Below are 15,360 nucleotides of genomic sequence, written 5' to 3'. Positions count from 1 at the left end.
TCTGGTTCGATATTATTCTTAATTTAAGATTCTACAAACTTAAAAGTTTATAATATATATATATGCATATTTAAAGTGTCTTTTTCTATCCTTTTGCTATTTTTAGCTGAACATGTATTAAATTAATGGTTTTCCAGTTAGTTCTTTGTTTTAGATTTCTTAGTTTTTTTTGTATAAAGCTTTTCTTCATATTTTTAAATTGATAGCATTTAAATAATTTTAATAAAACTATAAAATTTTTTTATATTTTTCTTAATTATTATATATTCTGAATTATTAAAAAATATATAAAACTCATATATAAAAATTGCATTAAATAGAATTAAATATTATTTAGATACCTTTAGGAAAACTTGATTGTTATTAATGTTGAAAAAAATATGCTTTTTTAATATATCATTCTTTAAGATTCTCATGTTTACGTTTATTATTTTTCTTTAGTTGACCAAAATTAGTCATACTCATCTCTGCTTCTATTTTAGCAGCAGATATTGTATTTAATTCCTGGGTTACTTTAAAATCGCTAACATATGAGTTTTTCTCCATTTTAGCATTAATACGTTTTTCAATTGCTTGAATTAGTAAAATGTCTCTTTGAGAAACAAGAGTAATACTTTCTCCCGATTTTCCAGCACGGGCTGTTCTTCCTACTCTATGAATATAATCATCAGGGTCTTTAGGAACATCGTAGTTTATAATAAGTTCAACAAATGGAATGTCTAAACCTCGACTAACAATGTCTGTAGCAATTAGAATTTTACTTGCTTCTGCCTTGAATTTTCTAAGAGATTGAGTTCTTTCTTTCTGAGGCATTTCAGAATGTAATGCTGTAATTTTAAAATCCAGTATACGAAACATTCTACAAAGTAATTCGGTTGTTCTAGTTCTATTTGTAAAAACAATTATTGATTTTTCTTTGTATTCTTGTGTGTTAAAAATACGATAAAGATATGCTTCTTTTACATATGAAGGAATAAATATATATGTTTGAATAAGAGATGAAGGAACTGCAATGCTATATTTATTAGAATTATTTTGCGAAAAGTAATAAAATACGGTGATTCTGTAATATTATAGAGAAATAATGGGTTTTTTCCTGGTTTTGAGGATTGATTTTTTAAATTTCTTATTGAATCAGTAATAGTTGCTGTAAATAATAATGTTTGACGATTGTTTGCTTCTGGTAAAATTTCTATACATTTTTGCATATCTTCAGAAAATCCCGGGCTCAAAAGTCTATCAGCTTCATCTAACACCAAAAAACGAACTCTTTTAAAGACATCTATAGTTTCTTGTCCATTGCTTCTTATATGATCAGCAAGACGTCCAGGTGTCGCGATAATAATATGTGGTCGTTTTACTAAAGCTAATGCTTGTGTCATCATATCCATACCACCAACAATTGTAGTTTGTCTTAAATCTACAGGAGTTCCTAGAATTGCTAACTGATCTGAAATTTGCAGGGCTAATTCTCTAATCTCTAATTAATTTTGTTTTTTTTTCATAAAACAAAAGAACCTTGTAGGTGTTAATATTAGAGCAAATACTCCATATGGATCTTGAGATAATTTTTGAACTATTGGTAATGCAAATGCCATAGTTTTTCCTGAACCTGTCTTGGCATTTCCTATACAGTTTTTTCCTATGTTTCTATTAGTTTATACAAAAAAGCAATAGCTAATATTAAAACCTTCTAAAATAGGTGAAATACACGCTGCTTGGATAGCTGTCGGTTTTGTAATAGCAATTTTTTTTAATGTTTCAATTAGCCATGAATCTAAACCACAAGCCTTAAAAGAAATATTGGATATTTCAGAATCAGATGATACTTTTTTATGAAGCAAATCTGGCGTTGATGCAGTTTCATTGTCTATTTCTCTCTGTTTGTTCGCTGTGTCTGCTGCTTCTATTAGTGTTTCTGTATTTGACATCGATGAATATTTGAATGTTTCAATATTATCTATTTTTTGATATCCTTAAAGCTTCAATACATATTTTTAATGTTATTTAAGAACGTTGGATGAGAAATAGATGGATTAGAATAAATATTTATCTTATCAATTGGTTGTATATGGCATATATATTATATATTCGTTGAATTACCATTTATATATGGAATATTTAATTGAACGTTAAATAATATTACTACTGTTATTATTGAAAAGTTTAATGTATATTTTGTATATAAAAAATAGTTTTTAAGTAGATGTAAAATCTAATGTTACATACATATAATATGCATAGCCATATATGTGTATGTAAATGCATTGTTTTATCAAATATTTGTTTTTATTAAAGTACTTATTTTTTTATTCATAAATTATAGTGTATATATATGTTGTATGTATTTTGTATATGTTGTATGTTTTATATGTATGTCCTATTGATTTTGAAAGTGTCGTTTCGAAGGTTTGATTATTTTCTTTAACCCAACGCAAGGTAGATAATAAATAAAAGATGAAGTAAATCTTATATTATTATAGGGTGTATTTGTTTTCCTTTTAAGTTTTGAAACTCTTAGATTAGTTGCTGAAATGTCAGAGTCACGGCATGAATTGGTTGCGTGGCTAAACCAGGTAATTTTAAAAATATTTGAAAATAAGTTAATAAGCCAAAACAGTTAACTAATTTGAATATTACGAAAGTAGAAGAATGTGGAAAAGGTGAGATTTTTTGTGTATTTCTATATAACTAGCTAATGAAAAAAAGGATATGTTTATGCGCATGTGTTTGATTCAATATATGGTAAGCAAAGAGGCATGAATTGTTATAAAAATATTAATATAAAGGCGGTGTTCCTTTTAGGAAAATAAATGTTTGTTTATTCTGTGAAAATTATTAAAGAATTGACAAATTACAGTTTAATTGTAACAATGAATATCAATATCTTCAGAATTGGAGAGTGATTCAATGCATATTTACACAACATAAGATTGATAAGGTTATTTATGTGGACAGACTTGTAAAATGTAAATTTCAAGATAATTTGGAATTTCTTCAATGGGTTAAAAAGTTTTGGGATCAGCATTTTAGTGGTGCGGAATATGATGCTATAGGAAGAAGAGGGGGGAAAATTGCTAGCTCTTCAGGATATTCTGTAGGGTCTTCTGCTTTACATGAGCAGTCAAGTCGAAAAGTATCTACAGTTAGTACTACGTCTACACGTATTTCTTCGAATCCAAGTGTTGCTTTTTTAAATTCTCAAATACAGACTTTACAAGAAAATGCAGCAGGATTAGAAAAGGAAAGGGATTTTTATTTTAATAAGTTACGAGATATAGAAATTCTCGTTCAGAGTGCCATCGATGCAGATCCATCGGCTGCTCAAAATGAAGAAAGTCTTTTAAGACAAATACAGAATATATTATATTCTATAGAGGTAGTTATGATGTATATATTGTTTAAATATAAACTGTAATTAGGAAGGATTTGAAGTCCCTGATTTAAATGGAGACGAAATTAAACAGATGAATAATCTTGAAATAGAAGATGATACTTTTTAAGATCAATTTTTGTGTAAAAGCATTTTAGCTATTGTACATATGTTAATATTTCTTTTTAATTATATTTCTATATATGATCTAATATTGTTTTATTGTTATATATTACTTTGGCTTATAAATGTTTTATTTGTTTTCTAAATACGAAATATTTTTTCATTATATTTTAGCGAATTTCGTATTTAGTTCTTTAAGATTTACTGGATATACTTTTATTAAATAATTCTTTTACTATTTCTTTTAAATTCTGAGGAGCGGTATCGCCTTGTATCTATCATTTTAATTAACAGCAATTTGAAATAAAAAATATTATACTTTTTTAATAAAAGCTGTCAAACTTTCTGGATCAATTTCTGTTTTTCCTCTGGGTCCTAATAAATAAATATAGCCTTTTTCTTCGTTAGTAGATGTAATGTCGTCCTTTATTTTTTCTAAATATCCTTTTTTCACCATTTCTTTTAAAGTTTTATCAAGACTTCCTATAGATGTATCTTTATCCATTTGTAATTGCGATAAATATTTTATAAGAAGTTCTAAATAATTTAGATATAATTTTTTTAATGAAATTTATATCTACCACTTGAAATTTCCCCACCATTCATAATTAATATGCTTAATATCGTCATAACTATTCCTGAAAAAACACTTTCTTTTATAGTTGGAACTTCGAAAATTAAGTCTGAATATTTAGGATCTAAAATGCTACATAATATCCAGCTTTTGTTTAAATGTGTCATAGAAAATGAATTATGAGTTTGAGAATTTTGGCTTCTACGTAAATGTGATGTAGATATATGTTTGTAATTATTTTTATAGGGTAATTCTACGAGTTCCATACCAAAAACATTTCTGAGTTTTTCTTGTGTTTTTTCAAATACAATAGCAAAAGAGCGTGAATATGACGGCAAAAGAACTACTATTTATAAAAACGATAATAATAAACTTATATTTATGTACCTTTTTTTGAAATATCTTCTCTTTTTATAGGCGTTCTGTTATGTTCAAATGCAAGTGCAAGTCGGATAAAATTTTTAACCATAAGATTCAAATCTTCCTAATTCATTATAAATTACACTAATAGAATGATATCTTTTTATATTATACATCATTTATAGTATTTTTTGCTAATAAGTTATCTTCAATTTGTCTAGATACTGTTCCAGTTGATATGTTTGATTCTTTATTTTGGGATGAAGATTCTAACATAGATGTAGATGCTTTTTCCAAAATACTTCTGTTTCTTTTCATTTTGCTATAGCCTGTCTAGTTAAATGTTCATACAAAACATTATAAATTACCTTTCTGATGTATGTTTCTGTCGTTTCTATTTATTTCTAATTAATAAAAATGATACAAATCATTTTTAATCTTTAATAAAATAAAAAAATTCTAGATCACTCCTGTATGATTTTCATGTGATTTTTTTTTAAAGATGAAGTCGGATAAAAAAGGTGATAAGATTTTTGGATCGTTTAAAGTTGACGTTTTAAAAAAAATGGTTCAAGTTCATGAAGATTTTGAAAAATATAAGGATTCAGTGCCCTCTTTTCGTATTATCGTTGGTACTTATGAGGGTATTCTTTACGGAATTGATGTGATATTGTTTTTGAAAGATGATATGAAGATAAATATTTTTTTTAATCCTGTTTGGATGTTTGAATCAAATAAGGGCTGCATTCATGCAATTGCCATAGGTGGACGATATCTTGTATGTGGAGGTGTAGATGAAGTAATTAAGTATTATTTTTTTTGTTTAAAAAAAAATTTATTGAAAAAAGATTATATGATTTAAGAAAAAAAAAAGACATCGGATCTCTTTATCATCAATCAGGGACAATTACCGGCCTTGTATTTTCTTCATTCATTTCTCCTAAGTTTCTTATATCCGTTTCTGATGATGATACAATGGTTTTTTTTCGTACTAAAGACTGGTTGCCTCTTAGTACAACAAAAACTCAACATGGCCGCGTAAACTCTATTTCTATTCATCCAAGTGGGAAGATTGCTCTTACGGTTGGATCAGATAAGAACATTCGATTATGGAATATGATGACTGGAAAAAAAGCAGGAAAATATAATCTAAATAAAAATGAACCACTTCATATTCAATGGAATACATTAGGCACTCAGTATGCTGTATTATTGAATAAAGAAGTAATGGTGTATGATATGGTTAGAAATTATATTTTGAATTAATATTTTTTTTTTGATTTATTTAGTCTGCAACTCTTATACATTGTTTTTCGTCATTAACTCAATTTAATTCTATGCACTATGCTATATCAAAAAAAAACCATGAAATACTAGTTTTGGGTTCTCAAAATGGGTGTTTACAAATATATGATTCTAGTAATGGGAAACTAATAGTAAGTTTCGTTGCGCATGAAAATAGGTAAATATTTCGTAACAGATTAAAGTTTATTTATTATTATTCAAGTAGAATTAAGGCTATTACATCTTATACGTATCAACCTACTAATGTATCTTTTTTGATTCTTATAACTGCGTCATCAAATGGCTCAATAAAGTTATGGGTTGAATATCAGGAATCTTCCTTTTATCAGATAGGAGAATATAATTGTGGAGAGAGAAGAATTACATGTATGATTACTGATTCTTCTATTGAAAATTTGGAGAAAAAAACTGAAAATGCTGATTAAAAAAGATATACGGATCACGAGTGAAACTAATGTCCAATAAAGTAGCAAATAAATTTAATGTAAAAGAAAACATTCTATAAAAATCTATCGTATATAAAAATGTTATATTTTTATTTGTTATATGTACTTTAAGATTTTTAACATATTTGAAAATTAAAGTTCTAGAATTTACTGTTATTTAAGTTTTATTAAATAAGACTTAGATTTTTTTATAATGTTAAAATTGTATTTACTTTTAAATTATTTTTAAGTTTGAATTGTATTGCAAATTAGTTTTATTTCAGAGTCGTATGAAGTTTAACAATATAGCTTAACGTTTGCATATATTTTACATGATTAAATTTCAATTTAATAGTCAAGGTTTAATTATTTACTTGTTAAAGTATTGATATTCTTTTAAATATCATGTTTTGCTAGATAAACAATGATTCGATGGTCTAGTTGGTCATGGCGCCAGTCTAACACACTGGAAGTCGGGAGTTCGAACCTCCCTCGAGTCAGTTTTTTAATATAAATCAATCTAATATAATCTGTAATAACTGATTATTTTTATAATTAGTCTAAATTATTTTTTAAAAAATATAATTTTAAAATATAAATGCTTAAAAATATAATCAAACAAAATCATGTAATATAAAGATGATTAAATAAAAAAAATATTTACATTTAAATTATTAAAGATTAATTAAAATCATAGAATATTATATAAAAATGTATGATGGGTTATAATATATACAATAAAATGATGTTTAGAAATAAACCTGTAAAATCTAATCAATATTTGTATCATCAATTTGAAATTTGATTGATTTTTTCTTCTTAGATAATAAAGGTATTTTTATTTCTTCTGTTTTTTTATGAGATGCTTCTTCTAATTTTTCTTGAGGGTCCCTCATTAACTCTTCTGTTTCAGGAAATTGTTGAGGGTTCATTTTTATTAATTTTTTGGCATCTTCTAATAATTTTGTTTTATTTCCAGCCATGCGATGTTTATAAAATACGCGCTCTCTTCGTGAACGAATTTCAGATACACGATTAATGGCCTTAAGAGTGATAGCAACAATATCTCTATTATAACGAATAGGAATGTTTCTACGAGTAGCAAATGTAAGTGTAGTATCCTATAATTTTGATAAGTATAGTCCAATGTTATTTTTAAGATAACTCACAATAGTCATTTCTTTTCCTCTAGCTTTTCTAAACGCTTTTGGAAAATGTTAGAGATAAAATAAGGATATTATGTATAGAAAAAAACCTTTTGTCCATGCAACCTATAAAAATTAGTTTTTTTTAATAAACTTGAAAAATGTTAAACCTTTCTGGGATTACGCCTCATTTTAAAGTTTTTATGGCATTTTGATCTACAAAACCGAAATTCCTTGGCATCATTTCTTACAAACATAATCTATAGAAAAATTAATTTATATATACATATATTCTGTATTAACTCCATGGCCTGGATAAATTGGCCCTGAGCAAAACTAATAAATATGAGTTTTTTGTTATTAATAAATATATAATAACTACATAACATGTATAAATTCTATTTAAATATTAGTATATAGTGTTTAATTATTATACTACCTCATTGATCAGGCTTTATTTTATGATATCTAAAGTGAATTTTGATAAAACTCCAAAAATTATAATTATTTTCCCGAAAATTGAAGCATATGATTGGAAAAATGTTTAAGATAAATTCAATAATTTTTACATTTTTTTATTAGATCGAGTGTTCGGATCTTTGTAAAAAAGTTAAATTTGATAATTCGATGAAAATTCAATAAAAACAAATTGAAAATAATAAATCATTTATATTTTATACTGTTTTAATATATTTTAATTAGAATATATAGAATAATAAATAATGAAAAAAATAAAGAGATGTCTCTTGAAAATAGATTTCATATACGAAAGATATTAAAGTACTTTTTTATAAATATTTTTAATTAAAAAATATAAATTGTATAATAAATATTATTTTTTCCATAAAGGCGGGAATTTATTTAGAGTAAAGCTCATGTTAGCTGTAGTTGAATCCTTTGTTTTAGATGATGAATTTTATGTTCAAAAAATTCTAAAGATATCGTTTATTATGTTATCTTTTTATACTTATTATTTTGTTGAGAGTGATTTTTTTTTTGAATTTAATCTACCTTTTTTAAAATTTTTGAGACTTAGAAGATATCTTCGTAGTATCTGAATGATAGATATTAGTGGTATTTCTGGAAAGACCTTTCTAGTTGGAATTGTTAATACTTTCAAATTGTTTAGCACTTAGAAAATATATATTAATTGATTTTTTGCATCTTTTATAAGATATTCTTCAAATATTTTGTTTAGATCTGATTCCTGTTAAAAAATTACAATTACTTTTATTGTATACTCAATTATTTTTTTAATGGTCATGATTTTTATAGGAAATTTGAGCTAAAATTCGTTGAAAAGAATTTTTATTTGTTTAAACTTAATTAATGAGCTTATTTGTGTTACTGAAAATAGTCAAATGGTTTAATGAAAAAAATATTTATATTTTATTGTTAATTTTTTGTTATATTTATAAGGGCCAATTCTATCTATAAATTTCTTAATATAGCAATTTTGCTGGATATGTATTCTTTTGTTTGGTTATTCAATTTTTAAGTGTACTGTTTATGCAATTATTTGGATGTTAGACAATAGTTTTACAATAGATATTTTAACTATGCGCTTTCCTTATCCGTATTAGAATAAGTTTCTAAATGAGGCTAAAAACTATAAATGTTATTATTTGTAACAATGACTTAAAGTTTTTTAAAAGGCTATATTTTGATGTTTTAAGGATTCATAGTTCTTTGAATCTTTAATTTGTTTTAATTATAGTTTATATTTGTAATGATATAAAAGCTGTAGAATTAGAGTATTTATTTACCAATAATTCGAAGATATTTTTCAATTAGTTTAATATTTTCCTTGTATATTTTTTTCTAAATTTTATAAGTATATAATGAACTGTTCTCCGCAAATTCTTTTCATTTAGATTTAGTTTTTTAATGTTAAATAATGTTAGTTAAGATTATATATATATGTAATGGAATAGTATATTTTAAATAGATTTGTTCATAGTTATTTTTTATCAGTTCTAATGATATAGAAATCAAAAAAACATGTTTAATTTGCATCTTTACTATATAAATTCTTAATAGTAAACTAGAGGTTAGAAATATATTTTTATATAACAGGGTATTAAATCTGTGAAATATGCGTTCATGAAATTAGGGTTAGGTATGAGTATGTTTAGCTCAAGTTGCATGATTTAACGATAAAAAAATGAACAGGTCTGAATTGTTGTTAAACATATGGGCACTCAAGGTAAGTTTTATGAATAAAATAACGTGTTTTTAAAATGAAAATTAGAATTTGCGTCAAATAACCCTTTTCGACTGATTTCTACGTCGTCATCAATTACAGGTTCATCTGAAGAAAGATCTAACCCATTTTTGGATCGTACAGAATACAAAAATGTATCTCATATGGCTACGACTGCTATTTCAGTATGTTTTTGAGTGGATAAATGAGTGAAATAAGCTAAGCAAAGCTATAGAAACCGAAATCACAACATACAATGTCACGAACGGCTTTTCAATGGGAACGTAAACCGCTTCATCATTCGAAGCAGGATGCTAAAACAATAATTCCTCGTAATGAGCGTATTCAAAGTAATTCTGAAAGTGATGTTTTTGATTCTCATAAAAGTACTCATCGAAGTCATAAATATTTTCCATTTAGTAAAGATAAAGAACAAGAAAAGACTATTTTGAAAGAAAATTCTAAAGAAAAGACAAATGATCGTCCTCATAAAGAAAGACGATCACGTATACATGTGGATCGTATTGACTTGCTTGATGTAACTGCAGTATATGGGTCAGGAGGTATTTGTTAATGATTTCTTTGTTATGGATTTATATATTTTTTAGCATTTCATCATGATGGACCATTTGATGCTTGTAATCCTTATCGTAATAAAAGTTCGAAAAAAGATCCTGTGCTTGCTTTTCATGAAGACAGCATGTCTTTGTCTTTTTCAAAAGTGGATACTGAGAATTCAAAATTTTCAATTGACAAATATTTTGGAAATCGAGACGTTGAAGCGTATAATGAGTTTTCTCCCAGTTCCTTTTACTCTAGAAAGAATCGTTCTTCAGGTTTGTTTAGAAGTTTTATTTTTGAATTAATTAAAAAAGTAGATTTATATCACGGTTCTGCTACATCTGGTCTTGGTACTTCCACTTTTTTAGAGGGTACGCATGCTAGTCAGGCTTCTATGCGACGTGTTGCATTATTATCAGATGAAGAAAAGAATGAGAAAGATAGTAAGTCATTTGGTTTTCAAGGACATCATAGTACTCATGATAATGATTTGAACCGTAAACGTTATTTTGCTCACCGTATTCGTGGCTCAAAAAAAGATTTACATCCTAATTTTTTATCTACTAATTTTATGGATGTTTCGTCATTATCTGAAACTTCTGGTCAAATTGATGCAGAAAAAGTTGCATTTAGTACTAAAAAAAAAAATATTTCAATACCAGAAAGTAGCTTTCAAACAATGTCTTCTGAAAATCCTGAATCATCATGTGCTAGTAAAGGATTGCTTAATCGCGTTCGTAGTTTAAAAGTAGGAGGTAGTAGAGATAATCTCAGCGAGAACTAGTGATTTGGTTATTTTAAAAAAATATATGTAATATTGTGTTTAAGACAGGTTTGTAAAATATGATTAATATCCTCTAAATAATACTTTTGATAGTATATGTATATTTGATATTAGCTTTTTTATAATTATTTCTTTACGTAAAGTTGGTATAATTCATAATATTGTATATTTTTTTTGATTTGAGTAATTATATATTATATTTGTTTTGTTTTTATATCCTGAAAATATATTTTAATTGTATACTAAAGATCATTAATATATTTTATTAAAATTTAATCATAAAATATATTTCGTTTCAATGCTTTTTATCCATTTCTAATAATCGTATTTAAGAATTATATTTTCAGATTTATAGATAAAAAAGCTATTGAGTATATAATAAAATTATTTATCTTTGTAATTTTATAAAATATTTATTTATTAATTTTTTAAAATAATACTTTTATTAAAAAGATTATAAATTTGAAGCATTTTTTTGTAAAAAGATGATTTTTTAATATAAATTATATAGAAATTTGATTAAATAATTATAAATATATTATTGAACTTTTTTTAAATATGTATATGATTTTATGTTAATTTTGTGTATATGTAATATATAAAATTATTTTTGCAAAAGGATTTTTAAAGAAAAAATGTTATTTCATTTTAAAAACTTTATAATTCTGTTAATTATTTTTAATATTTTTTTTTGAGAAAAATTAAAGAATTGGACTTATATGTATATATAATGAAAAAAAATATAATAGCTATGTTCTATTAACTTAAAACCGGATCATAACTGTATTAAATACATCTATATAAAAACTCTAGTAATAAACTTTATGATGAATATCTTTTATTTTTTAAACCGTTTAGAAAAGTAAAAATATTTCTAAAAATATTAAATAAATTATTACACTGATAAATTAGTATAAACCTATCATTGTTAATTTCATTAAGATTCTTTTTGTTATTTAAGTAATTAGGTTTCCTATGTGTAAAATCTTCACGATGTTTTAGTTGAAATAATGAAATCGCAATGTTGTTGAAAAAAGGACGTTTTGAATATTTTTTCTTTGATCCTATGTTATTTTCCACAACAATTTCTTGATCTTTGTTTTCTAAAGTAGAAAACGTATAAGGTAATGGTATATTACGACTAACTCTAAAATATAAAACATTAGTTGAATGTTCATTTTCAACCTTTACATATTAAGCTAAGCATTATAAAACAATTTCTTACTCTAAATATATTCCATAAGAATCTTCGAAAAACCTCAATTACAGCGATAATAAACGTAATGAGATGTAAATATTGAATATTTTTGATAAAAATGAAATATAGTACCCATGAAAATCTTAATATTGGATCAAAAACTATTATTAAGTAATAAACCTGGAGAATAAGATAAATTGTTTGCAATTAATTATATTTACCCAATAATGCTTAAATATTAAATTATTCCTCAGAAGTGGACGCTCTGCGTATAGCTGCATAAGTGAAAAATCTATAAATAAATCCCAGAAACCTAGAATATTATAAAACTAATGTCATATGATTTTATAATAGGATTACTAGTATAAATAGAATTTATTGAAGCGAAAGTAATATATATGATTTTCCATTTTGAATGACTATTTATTTTCCAAATAGAAAAAAAAGTATATGTTAAGACTGCACATGCGTATTTTCCTGCATTGATAAGATGTGGAAATACATGTCTAGAGTCATAGTATCTTCTTAAACATTGTAAAAAACGAAAAATCCCTGGAATTGTCTGAAGAAATCCCATTAATTTAAAATGTGATATATCACATTGAATTAGATTTTTAAAATGATAATTATAAAAACAGAAAAATAACTATTTTTCAGTCAATATTTATAAAAAAATAAAGGCTACTTTCCTTTATATTTCCAAAAACATATACTAAACTATTATATTGATCACCCATAAAAAAATCACGAAATTCAACAGAACATAATCCAGAAAAAAACAAACGAAGCTAACTGAAATTAATGCATAATAACATATATATTCGTTTTACATTTGAAATAATAAACCATTTGCGTGATTCTCTATAAAAATATGGTAACGGGTTTAATAATATTATAGTTGTTATTATAATAAAAAATAGTGGATAATAATTGACGAAAGGCTGCCATAAATTTTTAAAAGTAAGCCAAAAAAATAACGAAAATAACAGAAAAATGACAGATGGTATCTAAATTTTTAAAATTTAAAATAAAATATCTATATTAACATACTTCCAAATATTGTTTCCAATTTAAATTATGACTCGTATCAAATTCAAAAATAAAGGCGTAATTTATTTTTGATTTTGTCCATATATAACAATTAAGACCAAAAAGTAACAAAAATAATAATATAAGAAAAAAAACATTCCATATTTCAATAAGATATATTACTGTTAAGGAAAAGTCATTAATTAATGTTTTATTTGCTAAAATATTCCATTATCAATCAATTTATGATTTTTTTAAAATACCATATACTAATCCTTCTATAAATAGAGGTAGTGAAATCCCAAGATATAAACCAGCACAAAGTAAAGAGGAGGAATGATCCTTTTTGTTATTAGTAGTAATATTTAAATAAAAAAATATGTATACTGTTGTTTTTTGTTTAGTTCGAAGTTTTTTTATAGCATTCTTTCTGTCATTTTTCTCAAAATAATATGCAAAAACATCCTTAAATAAAATAAAATTTATGAAAAAAAAAAAAAAAATATACCTCTGCTTCCGTTATTAAATTATCATTGATTTTGCTAGATCCAAAATGACTTTTAGTAACTTTAGGCATATAAAATTTTAAATAATTGGTGCCTGTAATTTTAGTTATTTTTTTTAAAGCTTTTCTAAAAGCTTCTATATTCATTATACGATAGCTTTTTAAAAGCTCTGCCTCATGATAAAAATCAATAATAGCCTATGTATTTAGGAAATATGTAATATACATAAATAAATACTTACTGTTTTGAGACGTTTTTTAGCAGCTTTATAAGTAATACTTTCAGAAACTTGGTATTCTTGATAGTCAACATCACATTTCTTTTTTAATTTAAAAAGTGTAACAATTTTATGCAATGGCGTTATAAAACTATTTTCCCAGTTTAAAAGTGAATACTTTTTTTTTGAATTAATATGTATCTGAAAGATATAAATGGATAAAAAAAGTATTAAATAATTACCTTATTTTTATGTCTATTATCCATTTCATATAATTGCTCTTTAATTTGCTGTAAACGCAGCTCTGCTTTTTTTTCTTTTTCTCTATAAAAATTATCTACTTTTCGAAGTTCTTTATTTAAAAATATAAAAAACTGAGATATTTCATAGTTGTTATTAAGTGATTTGGAGTATAATTCTGAATTTATATCGTTAAGAGGAGTTTTTTTGTAACTAGGTATATATTGAGTATAAGAATTTGAAAAACATGATGTATTTGTAAGATCAGAAACATTAGCAGACAATTTTTGCGAAAGAGAGTCCTGGGAAATTTCCTTATTATTTTCATCTGATTTTTCTTTATTAATGATATCAGCTTCAGGGTCTACTTCTAGAACTAATTCTGTTGGATCGGTTATTTTTTTTAAGAAATTATTATTTGAATTATCATAATTTATATTATTGTTTAAAAAAGCATTTAAATTTTGATTTTCCAATGAATTATCTGTAAATTGTTTTTCATGTGAATGCTCATAATCTGCTTTCCCTAGATCTTTTTTTTTTGCAATCCTTGTTACAAGTTTTTTTGCTAATAATGTGTTTAAATTATAAAAAATATGTTAGCATACCTTTTTTATAATTAACATACTTTTCACTCCACTCTGAAAAATATTAATAAAGTAATAAAACGTGTATTATGCACCTGATATTAAATCTTTTTCAAGTTTTCTAGAAGATAGTTAAATTAAAAAAAATGTGTTTTTGAAATTACTTAGCATATTTCATTGAATTTTAATTTATTTAATAAATCTATTTGCTATGAATTGAATTTAAAGCTAAAGAATATTATTTATTTTAGAAAAATAGTTTATTTTATTATATAATTATAATTAGTAATACGTTTTTTTGTTTTAAGATTTTAAAGGGGATATTTAACGTACAATTTTATAGAAAAATTTAAAAGTATTAATTAAAAATTTTATTAAAATTATATTTCTTTAGTACAAAAATTTATTATAAAATGGTATAAATTGTTTTAAATATATATATAAAGATATATAATATTTGAGTTATTATCTTATTAAATATAAGAGCTTACAGAATTTTTCTTAATGTTATTTAAGATATAATAGAATGAGATTTATCGTATGATAATATCTATTATATGAAATTTTTATAAATATTATGATATTATTTGGAAATACACATTTTTTCTTTAATTATATTTTAAAAATATTTATTGATTTAAATAGTTTTTCAATGGTTTTTGTCTTTAATACTTTATATTATATTTAAATAAAACTGCTTTAAATAAAACAAATAATTTCTAATCTTTTT

At 24.3% G+C, this 15,360-nt stretch overlaps 7 protein-coding genes and 1 non-coding gene across 8 annotated transcripts; 4 read left to right on the top strand and 4 right to left on the bottom strand.

Annotated features, from left to right (window-relative positions):
• Positions 1-350: 350 nt before the first annotated feature.
• On the bottom strand, positions 351-1,977 carry T552_00118 (hypothetical protein). The gene is made up of 4 exons (XM_018368738.1): positions 1,691-1,977; positions 1,519-1,642; positions 1,057-1,473; positions 351-1,015 (listed from the first exon to the last, which is right to left on the bottom strand). Exons 1-4 carry the CDS (start codon positions 1,929-1,931, stop codon positions 397-399), a joined length of 1,401 nt encoding a protein of 466 aa, XP_018227591.1. The 5' UTR covers positions 1,932-1,977; the 3' UTR covers positions 351-396.
• Positions 1,978-2,488: 511 nt separating this feature from the next.
• On the top strand, positions 2,489-3,541 carry T552_00117 (hypothetical protein). The gene is made up of 6 exons (XM_018368737.1): positions 2,489-2,576; positions 2,621-2,663; positions 2,710-2,745; positions 2,790-2,815; positions 2,861-3,379; positions 3,423-3,541. The coding sequence occupies exons 1-6, from the start codon at positions 2,535-2,537 to the stop codon at positions 3,501-3,503; spliced, it is 747 nt and encodes a 248-aa protein (XP_018227590.1). The 5' UTR covers positions 2,489-2,534; the 3' UTR covers positions 3,504-3,541.
• Positions 3,542-3,649: 108 nt separating this feature from the next.
• On the bottom strand, positions 3,650-4,839 carry T552_00116 (hypothetical protein). Its single transcript, XM_018368736.1, has 6 exons — positions 4,799-4,839; positions 4,605-4,752; positions 4,458-4,554; positions 4,078-4,413; positions 3,816-4,033; positions 3,650-3,771 (listed from the first exon to the last, which is right to left on the bottom strand). Exons 2-6 carry the CDS (start codon positions 4,746-4,748, stop codon positions 3,691-3,693), a joined length of 876 nt encoding a protein of 291 aa, XP_018227589.1. The 5' UTR covers positions 4,749-4,752; positions 4,799-4,839; the 3' UTR covers positions 3,650-3,690.
• A 47-nt stretch (positions 4,840-4,886) lies between these two features.
• On the top strand, positions 4,887-6,206 carry T552_00115 (hypothetical protein). The gene is made up of 4 exons (XM_018368735.1): positions 4,887-5,237; positions 5,279-5,672; positions 5,720-5,892; positions 5,938-6,206. The coding sequence occupies exons 1-4, from the start codon at positions 4,933-4,935 to the stop codon at positions 6,158-6,160; spliced, it is 1,095 nt and encodes a 364-aa protein (XP_018227588.1). The 5' UTR covers positions 4,887-4,932; the 3' UTR covers positions 6,161-6,206.
• A 380-nt stretch (positions 6,207-6,586) lies between these two features.
• Positions 6,587-6,660, top strand: T552_05001. The gene has a single exon. It is a non-coding gene; the product is annotated as a tRNA-Val (tRNA).
• Positions 6,661-6,885: 225 nt separating this feature from the next.
• Positions 6,886-7,651, bottom strand: T552_00113 (hypothetical protein). The gene is made up of 5 exons (XM_018368734.1): positions 7,609-7,651; positions 7,476-7,565; positions 7,416-7,431; positions 7,330-7,364; positions 6,886-7,281 (listed from the first exon to the last, which is right to left on the bottom strand). The coding sequence occupies exons 2-5, from the start codon at positions 7,560-7,562 to the stop codon at positions 6,931-6,933; spliced, it is 489 nt and encodes a 162-aa protein (XP_018227587.1). The 5' UTR covers positions 7,563-7,565; positions 7,609-7,651; the 3' UTR covers positions 6,886-6,930.
• Positions 7,652-9,466: 1,815 nt separating this feature from the next.
• On the top strand, positions 9,467-10,899 carry T552_00112 (hypothetical protein). Its single transcript, XM_018368733.1, has 5 exons — positions 9,467-9,511; positions 9,557-9,693; positions 9,744-10,071; positions 10,117-10,344; positions 10,387-10,899. Exons 1-5 carry the CDS (start codon positions 9,499-9,501, stop codon positions 10,851-10,853), a joined length of 1,173 nt encoding a protein of 390 aa, XP_018227586.1. The 5' UTR covers positions 9,467-9,498; the 3' UTR covers positions 10,854-10,899.
• A 776-nt stretch (positions 10,900-11,675) lies between these two features.
• Positions 11,676-14,808, bottom strand: T552_00111 (hypothetical protein; the record flags this gene model as incomplete). Its single annotated transcript, XM_018368732.1, has 15 exons — positions 11,676-11,727; positions 11,773-12,038; positions 12,079-12,231; positions 12,273-12,364; positions 12,412-12,697; positions 12,759-12,839; positions 12,882-13,058; positions 13,102-13,298; positions 13,344-13,545; positions 13,589-13,783; positions 13,828-14,004; positions 14,046-14,611; positions 14,652-14,684; positions 14,726-14,751; positions 14,795-14,808. The coding sequence occupies 15 exons, from the start codon at positions 14,806-14,808 to the stop codon at positions 11,676-11,678; spliced, it is 2,517 nt and encodes an 838-aa protein (XP_018227585.1).
• Between the last annotated feature and the right edge of the window lie 552 nt (positions 14,809-15,360).

Source organism: Pneumocystis carinii (genome assembly GCF_001477545.1).
Source record: "Pneumocystis carinii B80 chromosome Unknown supercont1.1, whole genome shotgun sequence".
NCBI classification, from domain to species: domain Eukaryota; kingdom Fungi; phylum Ascomycota; class Pneumocystomycetes; order Pneumocystales; family Pneumocystaceae; genus Pneumocystis; species Pneumocystis carinii.
Note: the sequence above shows the minus strand (reverse complement) of the source record. Positions and strands in the feature narration are given on the sequence as shown.

What these genes read in the sequence shown, in the direction of transcription:
- T552_00118 (XM_018368738.1), bottom strand. Translation starts at nt 1,931, where the DNA reads ATGTCAAATACAGAAACACTAATAGAAGCAGCAGACACAGCGAACAAA. An exon ending in CTAATATTAACACCTACAAG is followed by an intron (nt 1,474 to 1,518) that starts GTTCTTTTGTTT and finishes ATTAGAGATTAG; the next exon opens with AGAATTAGCCCTGCAAATTT. An exon ending in TATAATATTACAGAATCACC is followed by an intron (nt 1,016 to 1,056) that starts GTATTTTATTAC and finishes TAATAAATATAG; the next exon opens with CATTGCAGTTCCTTCATCTC.
- T552_00117 (XM_018368737.1), top strand. Translation starts at nt 2,535, where the DNA reads ATGTCAGAGTCACGGCATGAATTGGTTGCGTGGCTAAACCAG. An exon ending in TGGTTGCGTGGCTAAACCAG is followed by an intron (nt 2,577 to 2,620) that starts GTAATTTTAAAA and finishes AAGCCAAAACAG; the next exon opens with TTAACTAATTTGAATATTAC. An exon ending in ATATATTATATTCTATAGAG is followed by an intron (nt 3,380 to 3,422) that starts GTAGTTATGATG and finishes AACTGTAATTAG; the next exon opens with GAAGGATTTGAAGTCCCTGA.
- T552_00116 (XM_018368736.1), bottom strand. Translation starts at nt 4,748, where the DNA reads ATGAAAAGAAACAGAAGTATTTTGGAAAAAGCATCTACATCTATGTTA. An exon ending in TGGTGGGGAAATTTCAAGTG is followed by an intron (nt 4,034 to 4,077) that starts GTAGATATAAAT and finishes TAAATTATTTAG; the next exon opens with AACTTCTTATAAAATATTTA. An exon ending in TGACAGCTTTTATTAAAAAA is followed by an intron (nt 3,772 to 3,815) that starts GTATAATATTTT and finishes TTAAAATGATAG; the next exon opens with ATACAAGGCGATACCGCTCC.
- T552_00115 (XM_018368735.1), top strand. Translation starts at nt 4,933, where the DNA reads ATGAAGTCGGATAAAAAAGGTGATAAGATTTTTGGATCGTTTAAAGTT. An exon ending in GGTGTAGATGAAGTAATTAA is followed by an intron (nt 5,238 to 5,278) that starts GTATTATTTTTT and finishes TATTGAAAAAAG; the next exon opens with ATTATATGATTTAAGAAAAA. An exon ending in TTCGTTGCGCATGAAAATAG is followed by an intron (nt 5,893 to 5,937) that starts GTAAATATTTCG and finishes TTATTATTCAAG; the next exon opens with TAGAATTAAGGCTATTACAT.
- T552_00113 (XM_018368734.1), bottom strand. Translation starts at nt 7,562, where the DNA reads ATGTTTGTAAGAAATGATGCCAAGGAATTTCGGTTTTGTAGATCAAAA. An exon ending in GAGGAAAAGAAATGACTATT is followed by an intron (nt 7,282 to 7,329) that starts GTGAGTTATCTT and finishes TCAAAATTATAG; the next exon opens with GATACTACACTTACATTTGC.
- T552_00112 (XM_018368733.1), top strand. An exon ending in TGGCTACGACTGCTATTTCA is followed by an intron (nt 9,694 to 9,743) that starts GTATGTTTTTGA and finishes GCAAAGCTATAG; the next exon opens with AAACCGAAATCACAACATAC. An exon ending in TAGAAAGAATCGTTCTTCAG is followed by an intron (nt 10,345 to 10,386) that starts GTTTGTTTAGAA and finishes TTAAAAAAGTAG; the next exon opens with ATTTATATCACGGTTCTGCT.